Source organism: Bombina bombina, chromosome 7 (genome assembly GCF_027579735.1).
Source record: "Bombina bombina isolate aBomBom1 chromosome 7, aBomBom1.pri, whole genome shotgun sequence".
Lineage (NCBI taxonomy): Eukaryota > Metazoa > Chordata > Amphibia > Anura > Bombinatoridae > Bombina > Bombina bombina.
Window position 1 is genome coordinate 255,754,778 of NC_069505.1, and position 9,608 is coordinate 255,764,385.

At 41.4% G+C, this 9,608-nt stretch overlaps 1 protein-coding gene across 1 annotated transcript in view; it reads left to right on the top strand.

The window, feature by feature from the left end:
* The first annotated feature begins 8,546 nt into the window (after positions 1-8,546).
* Positions 8,547-9,608, top strand: part of LOC128666233 (NUAK family SNF1-like kinase 1) — a 55,203-nt gene continuing 54,141 nt past the window's right edge. Inside the window, exons 1-2 of the mRNA XM_053720702.1 lie at positions 8,547-8,732; positions 8,982-9,259. Coding sequence (XP_053576677.1) covers positions 8,648-8,732; positions 8,982-9,259 — 363 coding nt within the window. The 5' untranslated portion in view covers positions 8,547-8,647. The remainder of the gene's footprint in view (positions 8,733-8,981; positions 9,260-9,608) is intronic.

Sequence of the window (9,608 nt, forward strand, 5' to 3'; positions counted from 1 at the left end):
TCCGCTCGAATTCCACAGGTTTTCAACTCGCATCGATGTGCGTCGGATTGAGATCGTGGGATCGTATGTTACTCACAAATTTCAACATTTGCTGATCTTGACACTTTGATAACTACGGTGGATCAATCTCGTGACAAATACGACGCAGAATTCCAGCGTATTTTCAGTTGACACTTTGATAAAAATCCCCCTAAGTATGCACCTGTACCAACATTTTAAACACAGCACTTGCTCAGAGAGCCTAACATGCTTGTACCATCTGGTAATGACTCAATGGGGCCTATCTATCAAGCTCCCAGTGGAGCTTGAAGGCCCGTGTTTCTGGCGAGTCTTCAGACTCGCCAGAAACAGCAGTTATGAAGCAGTGGCCTAAAGACCGCTGCTCCATAACCCTTTCCGCCTGCTCTGAGCAGGCGGACAGGAATCACCACAATTCAACCCAATCGAGTACGATCGGGTTGATTGACACCCCCCTGCTGGCGGCCCATTGGCTGCGAGTCTGCAGTGGGCGGCATTGAACCAGCAGCTCTTGTGAGCTGCTGGTGCAATGCTGAATACGGAGGGCGTATTGCTCTTGCATTCAGTGATGTCTGTCGGACCTGATCCGCACTGTCGGATCAGGTCCGACAGACATTTGTTAAATTGGCCTCATAGTGTTAATTGCTGACTTGATACAAGCCCCACTGGCGTTCTAAACAGCTGCAGTATTAAAAATGCTGGTGCACTGAGAATATTTAGCGATGCTTCACATGCACGTGCAGAGAAAAATGTTAACACTAAAACAGTGATAACTTTAACTAGAAGCATTTTTTCCAATACATGTTGTGATGAGAGCAGGAAGTGACGTCACTATTTGTGGGCGGGGCTTAGGTCCGGCGGTTGTATGTGTCACAGTTAGTTAGTGAAATCAACCTGACTAGATGTATGTTTCTATGCTCTGTAATAAAATAGAGTTGTACCATCATTGCTGTGTCCTGCATATGTCCTGCATCTCATGACATGGTGTCAGAAGTTTTTGCCTGCGCTTCTGTTCCTGATCGATGACGATGTCAAAGTTTACCCCACCTGAGCCTTTTGACTTCTCTCAGCCTGCAGCTTGGCCCACATGGCGTCAGCGGTTTCAGCGCTTCAGGATTGCTTCCAAACTGAACAAGGAGAGTGGTGAAGTACAAGTTAATTCTCTTTTATACTCTATGGGGAAAGATGTGGAGCCAGTGTTCAATGCTTTTACTTTCCAAGAAGGGGAAGAACTTGACTTTGAAATAGTTATGGATAAACTCAGTGCCCACTTTGTGCCCAAAAGAAATGTGATTCATGAGAGAGCTTGTTTTCACAAACGTAATCAGCGTGTGGGAGAATTTGTGGAGTCATTTGTGCGCAGCCTGTATGAACTAGCTGAATTCTGTGAGTTTGGTGTTGCTAAAGAAGAGCAAATCAGAGACAGAATAGTAATAGGAATTGCAGATGCTGAAGTCTCACTGAAGCTGCAGTTAGAGCCTGATTTAACATTAGATGGGGCTATTAGGATGGCCCGCCAGAGTGAACTGGTGAAAAAGCAAAGTGCTGATCTGAGGTCTGAGAGTATTGTGGATGAAGTGCAACAGTTCAGGAAAACTGCTAGTGAAAGGCACTGTGTGAGCGTTAGATCTAAAGTAACGGATAGACCTAGAAGTGGATGGGCGCAGCATGCCCGATGCACATGGTGCAACCGTGCCCATGATCAGAGTGCTATATGCCCGGCCAGAGATAAAAGATGCAGAAAATGTACCAGAATGGGCCATTTTGAAGTGGTGTGTAAAACTGAATACATTAAGGAGATGCAGGTGGATAGTGACCAAGAGGGTCAGGAAGTGTCTTTTGTGGAGTCTGTTGTGGAACGACCAAGCTCAGAGGAAGATTGGAAGGTTACTTTTACTGTAATGGGAGCCAAAGTTGATTTTAAGATTGACACAGGAGCAGATATCACTGTAATGTCTTTTGCTGCATTTATGAAACTGCCTCGACAGCCCCAGCTGGTGAAGGTTACTACTAATGTCCATAGTCCTGGTGGCCGCATTGATTGTGCAGGGAAATTTCTTGCCAGCTGTGAGTACAAGCAAAGGAAATTCACTATATGGGTGCATGTGATTTGAGGTCAGTGTGTTAGCAATTTATTAATCAGAAAAGCAGCCTATGACTTGGGCCTAGTGGCCAGAGTGAATGAGATCTCTGAAGATATGTTTGGCGAATTGGGCCTACTGAATTGCAAGCCAGTCCGTATAGCACTTAAAAGTGACGCAGTCCCATACAGTATTTCTACTCCCCGTAGAATTTCGTTCCCGCTCATGCCTCAAGTGGAGAAGGAGCTTATGCGCATGAAGTCTATGGGGGTTATTGAAGAGGTTGTTGAAGCAACTGATTGGTGTGTCCCCATTGTTCCTGTTGCAACGAAAAACGAAAAGGTGCGCATTTGTATGGACCTGAAAAGGTTGAATGAGGCAGTGAAGAGAGAGAGATTTGTGCTGCCGACATTAGAAGATATAGCTCCAAAGTTGGCTGGGGCAAAGTCCTTTTCTACATTGGACGCTTCTAGCGGCTTTTGGCAGATCCCCCTAGATCCAAAGTGCCACAAACTGACTACCTTTATCACACCGGTAGGTTGGTTTTGCTTCTGCAGACTCCCCTTTGGGATATCCTCTGCTCCTGAAATCTTTCAAAGGGAAATGAGTTCTCTCCTGAGTGACCACGTGGGCACGGCAGTCGTCATGGACGACATTCTAGTGTATGGGTCTACAGTGGAGGAGCATGATCAGCATTTAAGTTGTGTGCTGCAGGCTATCAAAGAGTCTGGGCTGAAGTTAAATAAAGAAAAATGTCATTTTAGGAAAACTGAATTATGTTACTTTGGGCATATTATCAATGGGGATGGCATCAAACCAGACCCCGAGAAAATTTGTGCTATTGAACAGATGAAAAGTCCTTCTGATGTACATGAGCTAAGACAAATATTGGGCCTTGTAAATTACATGGGCAAGTTTCTGCCAGATTTATCCACAGTTCTACACCCTATCACAGAGTTGCTAAAGAAAGACGTTGCCTGGGTCTGGGGACCTTCACAAGAAAAATCCTTTATGCAGGCCAAGTCCCTGCTGGGGTCTGCCCCAGTGCTGGGGTTCTACGACCCTTCCAAAAAGACTGTGGTTAGTGCTGATGCAAGCAGTTATGGGTTGGGAGCTGCTCTCCTGCAGTTAAATGGAAATAAACTACAGCCCATCGCTTACTGTTCCCGCACACTGACGGCTGCTGAGTCAAAATACGCTCAAATTGAGAAAGAGTGCCTGGCTGCGGTTTGGGCCTGTGAGCGCTTCCAGCGTTACCTTGTAGGTTTGGAGAAATTTAGTCTAGAGACTGACCATAAACCGCTTGTACCTCTAATCAACTCCTACGATATCGACAAAACACCCTTAGATGCCAAAGACTTTTAATGAGACTACTCAGGTTCAATGTTCAGGCAGTGCATGTGCCGGGGAAGCAACCGGTGGTGGCAGATACACTATCCAGGCTCCCGCTGGCTGCTGCTGAAGAGTCTTCAACCGAATCGGACGTGAAAGTGTATGTTGATTCGGTTCTGGCCTCAAATCCATTTCTTCAAGGAAACTGGAAGAAATAAAGAAAGAGACATATTTGGACACAGATCTGCAAGAGGTTATAAAGTACATAAAAAAAGGCTTGCCCGAGAGCCGGGCAGCCTGGTTGTCTTTAAGTTCTTACCAGTCAGAGAGGTCGCAGCTCACGGAGCTGGAGGGGTTGGTGCTGTTCCAAGACTGCATCGTTATTCCTGTCCGCATGAGGAAGGAGATGTTAAACAGGATTCATGATGGCCACTTAGGTATTACAAAGTGCAGAGAAAGGGCAGCTACAGCTGTGTGGTGGCCTGGGATCAGCTCCGACATTGCAAATCACGTGTCTAAATATGCCTTTTGCCGGGAACGCCGGCCTACTCAGAGAAGGGAGCCCTTTATTTCTACTCCGCTGCCTGCAGGGCCGTGGCAGAAAATAGCTGCTGATTTGTGTGAACTGCACGGGAAAAAGTTCCTTGTTGTGATCGACTACTATTCCAGGTATTTGGAAATTGCACCTTTGAATGATATCACAAGTCAAGCCGTTATAATTCGTCTGAAGAGCTTGTTCGCCCGGTGGGGCATTCCGATGGAGCTGGTGAGTGATAATGGCATGCAGTTCGCTTCTACAGAGTTCAGTGCTTTCAGCAGGGAATATGACTTTGTACATTCCACGTCAAGTCCACATTACCCGTAGGCCAACAGAATGGCTGAAAGGGCAGTTCAGAAAACAAAGTTCATTTTAAAGCAATCTGAGCCGTACCTAGCCCTTTTGTCCTATAGGGTGACGCCCATCCAAGCCACCGGGTTTAGCCCGGCACAGCTGATTCTAGGACGCCAGATTCGCACCACCTTACCCTCAGTGGGTGTCTTCAAGCCGACTGGCTCTATTCCTCGGGACGAAGTCCTTAGGAGGGATGAAGAGGCCAAAAAGGGCTATCGTTTCTTCTACGACAGGAGACATTCTGTCAGGCCCTTACAGGAACTAAATGTGGGGCAAAGTGTCAGAATTAAACTGGATGATGAGAAGAAATTGAAGACGCCTTCTACGGTAATTGGACGCTCTCCAGAACCAAGGTCTTATGTAGTCCTTACTGATGGAGGGACGGTTACACGCTGTAACCGGAAACATCTTCAGCCTGTACCTGAGAGTTTGGAACTGGATGCCTCAGTACCACCGCCAGTGGGATCCCCTGTTCTAAAAGGGGTGCCTTCGCCTCAGCAAGATCACAGTGGGGATATGTATTTGCCTCCAGCGGACTCTCATTCACCTTCTTCTATATCAGAGGATAGTTCATGCAAAGTTACATCAAGCGGAAGAGTGGTGAAACTTCCGGCCCGATATTGGGACTAACTTTAGCTAGAACAGTGACCGGAAGTATGGGCAGAATAATCCCATGGTCACTGTGGACTAGGGTAGTCTACCCCGATGTTCAAGTCAGGATGTAATTTATGTTGTTCATTTTTCCTGTAACCTATTTGTTATATACTGTTCAAAAATGTTGTTGTATACTCTGTTTGTATGCCATGTAATTTGTTATATTCAAATATATGCTTCGCCCTTTGAAAAGGGGGAAGATGTGATGAGAGCAGGAAGTGACGACACTGTTTGTGGGCGGGGCTTAGGTCCGGTTGTATGTGTCACAGTTAGTTAATGAAATCAACCTGACTAGATGTATGTTTCTATGCTCTGTAATAAAATAGAGTTATACCATCATTGCTGTGTCCTGAATATGTCCTGCATCTCATGACACATGTATATTGCAAATATGATTATTTTCAAAGATGAAAATCATCTATCCACATTTAAATTTTGACTGGAATGTCCCTTTAACTAATATCACAATGATCACCTGGCTATTTAAAACTATAAAAGGCATGTTTTTAAAGGGGCTTCTGGGTTTTAAATGTAGGGGTCTCTAAGACTTTTTTAAGTGAATTTAAATTTTGATGAATTAAAGTGTTTTTAATTGAATTTTTAAAAAATGGGCACTTTATCATCAAAATTTACATTCACTTTAATGAGCTTTTACAAGCCCAAATAGAACCCATACCTACAAAAAAAAAAATTTTTATTTTTTTTCAATTTTTTAATGTGTTTTTACTTCCCTCCCCCAAGTTACCATTTAAAAAATAGCAGGCAATTGCCTTTCAAATAATGGGTCTTGTGGGCTTCTTAAAGGGACAGTATACACCAATTTTCAAATAACTGTATATAATAAACACTATAAAGAAGAATATGCACAGATACTGATCTAAAAATCCAGTATAAAACCTTTTAAAACTTACTTAGAAGCTCCCAGTTTAGCACTGTTGGTGAGGTTAGACAGGGATACCCACTGAAATGGGCCGAGAAAGCAGAAATACCCCGTCTCCTGCATATGAAAAGAACCATTACACAAGCAGGAGTCTGTAGACATCAGTCTACATCTAAAACTCTGGGGCTTGGTTAGGGAGTCTAAAAATCAGCACAATGCTATTTAAATATAAGCAAAACTATACATTGTTATATAAACACCCAGAGATAGGCTATATAAATGTATCATCTACAAAACATGTATGCAAAGAAAAATATAGTGTACAATGTCCCTTTAAGGGAGCTGAGATCTAGGGGATTGAATATTTACCCCCTCCATCTTGCTCCTTTAGGCTTCTGCAGTAACCTGGCACTTCCTGGGTGCGTGACATTAGCACACATTGGGTTAAAGGGGGACAAGACTGCAATAATAATTAAGAGCAATGTCTTATTGCACTATTGTTTGCATCATACCTATGTGCTTAAATAAGTGAATAAAAAGTACATATTGTGATTTCAAATGAATAATTATAGATATTAAAATAATTTCACAATAGACTTTCATGATATATTTTGCCCCATTTCCAGTAATTCCTGAGATTTCTGAGAATTGGAAGTGCACACACTGCAAACTTCACAAGCCTCACCAATCTCATATCTGTCCTGTCCATAACTGATTAGATAGTAACTCCAAAATAAAGGAGAGTGCGCTAACATAATGGCTGTGGCTAGCTGTGTTCATTTCATTAAAGGGACTGTAAAGACAAAATTTCTAATGTACTTCTATTATCTAATTGGCTTTATTCTCTTAGTATTGATTGTTGAAAAGCATAGCTAGGTAAACTCACGTGCAGCAATGCACTACTAGGAGCTAGCTGCTGATTGGTGCCTACACATATATGCCTCTTCTTATTGGCTCACCAGATGTTCAGCTAGCTCCTAGTATTGCATTGCACCCCCTTCAATAAATAATATCAAGAGAATGAAACCAATTGGATAAAGTTGTTTAAAATGGTATATTATATCTGAATGGTGAAAGAACAATTTTGGATTTCATGTCCCTTTAATAAGTCAGAACTGGCTCCTACAAATAAGTTAAGTGCTGGGTGGAGTTTAAAAAACAATTGGATAGAGCAGTAATTTTAAACAACTTTCCAATTTACTTCCATTAACAAAATGTGCACAGTCTTTTTATATTTAAACTATTGACCATGTGCAAGAATTCACAGAATAAGAGTGTATGCATTTGTGATTGGCTGATGGCTGTCACATGGTACATGAATGCATTTGTGATTGGCTTATGGCTGTCACATGGTACAGGGGGAGTGGAAATAGACATAACTTTTAAAATTGTCAGAAAAAAAAATCTATTACTCATTTGAAGTTTAGACTAAGTGCTATTGCATTGTCTTGTTATCTTGCATTTGTTGATTATGCAAATCTACTGTGTTGGCTGGTCCTTTAATTCATTCCAAACATTTTCTAACTCCGCTAGTATGTTAGTTTAAAGCAGGAGTCAACAACCTTAGCACCCCAGATATTTTGGAACTACATTTCCCATGATTCTCAGACACACTTTAGGTTGGCTGAGTATCATGGAAATTGTATTTGCAAAAGATCTGGGGTGCCAAGGTTGCTGACCCCTGGTTTAAAGGGACAGTCTTCACCAAGAGTTTTATTGTTTAAAAAGATAGATAATCCCTTTATTACCCATTTCACAGTTTTGCATAACCAGCACTGTTATAGAAATATATTTTTTACCTCTGTGATTACCTTGTATCTAAGTCTCTGCAGACTGCCCCCTTATTTCACGGGAGTGAGCACAGTGTTATCTATATGGCACCCATGAACTATCACTATATGTAAAAAACTGTTAAAATGAGATAAGAGGCGGCTTTCAAGGGCTTAGAAATTAACATATGAACCTACCTAGGTTTAGCTTTCAACAAAGAATACCAAGAAAACAAAGAAAATTTGATGATAAAAGTATATTGGAAAGTTTTTTTTAAATTACATGCCCTATCTGAATCATGGAAGTTTAATTTTGACTTTACTGTCCCTTTAACGCAAGAACGCATAAACCCCTTTTTAATTAAAAAATGTTTACTGCCCTTTATAGGGGCATGAAACTGATTCAAATACAGTATACAATTTTATAAAATCATTCCAATGTATTTATATTATCAAATGTAATTCATTTTCTTGACATCTTTTGTTGATGATTATATTCTCCTAGGTTGAATGTATATTTGCTCCAAAATCCAAAATATGCTCTTGGCTTGCAGATTTATTTGCTCCAAAAAATATCCCAATTCTAGAAGGACCAATGTGTAATTCTTGTCCATCAGCCAAAGTTACCAAATTTACACCCACAGAAACGTTTCCAAATCTTTGCTGATACATTTTGCACTAGTGACTAAGAATGTTGTGCTTATCTCAACACCCACTGGAGTGCAGTAGAGTTATCATGTTTCTAGTGAATGCATTGTTTTAATTCCAAGCTATTTTCTTTGTTGCTGAGCAGTGTCTGCAGCAAATAAAAGGGCAATGTCTTAAGCAAAGAATCACTCAGCTGCTAGAGAACCACCCACTTCCTAAATACTTCCCCACCCTCCTACTAAAGGAATACAAGTCTAATCTGGATGCTCAGAATGCACAGAGGTCTGGCATGTGAAGCCTCACATTATCCTGCAGAGGAACGCAAGATTAAAACCTTTACAGCCATCATTCAGCAGCTGCTGTGTTAGGGCTTATGTCTAGCAACACATTGCTGTGTGCACTAGAGTCTGTGCTGGTCAGCATTTGTTTAAAGGAGTCACAACCAAATGCTCAAAAAAGTTTGAATAACTTTCTTTTTTATGAAATAAGCACTGAAAAGCAGGAATTACAAGTAGTAACTTTTGTATAAGTTTTTGTGTGGTCTAAAGATAATTTATTTTATACATTTAATTTTTTATTGATTTTTGTTTGGCTATTTAACTTATGATCATTGCTAACAGCTGCTGAATATATATATTGTAGAAACTATTGTAATCAATAACAAGGTGGTGAACAGACTGGTACAATGACAGGCGTCTCTTGTCTAGGGGAAGACAATGGCTGTGAAAAAGGTTTGCTGGATAGAAAGGTGACAAAATGCCACTTATCAGGGCATCTCAGAGATGCAGAAAGCTATGAATTGGAGAATGAGGACCATGCAGGGGATTTGACTGATGGAAGCTCCTATAGGGTCTCAACTTTATCTACAGTTAAAAAGCACCATCACAAACACAGCATAAAACACCGCTACCAAATTCTGGAGACACTGGGAAGAGGTACCTATGGCAAGGTGAAGCGAGCCATGGATAAGGGTACTGGAAAACTGGTGAGTACCCAGAACATTATCTGTAGCTTCCCCTCCAATCACTGACCAGTACCAGTCCCTGGGGTCTTTTTAGACATGTAAATAACTGGAGACTATCAATGGATGCTATTTGTGTTTTTGCTAATTTGTTATTTTTTCTAGTACTGATAACTGTGGGGTTTACCCCGGTGCCAGATATTTAACCAGCTAATAAAATACTGGTTGTTCTGTAAAACGTGTGTGTGTGTGTATGTATGTGTGTGTGTGTGTGTGTATGTATGTATATGTGTGTGTGTGTGTGTGTGTGTGTATATATATATATATATATATATATATATATATATATACAATCTGCAGCCCGACCCTCCAA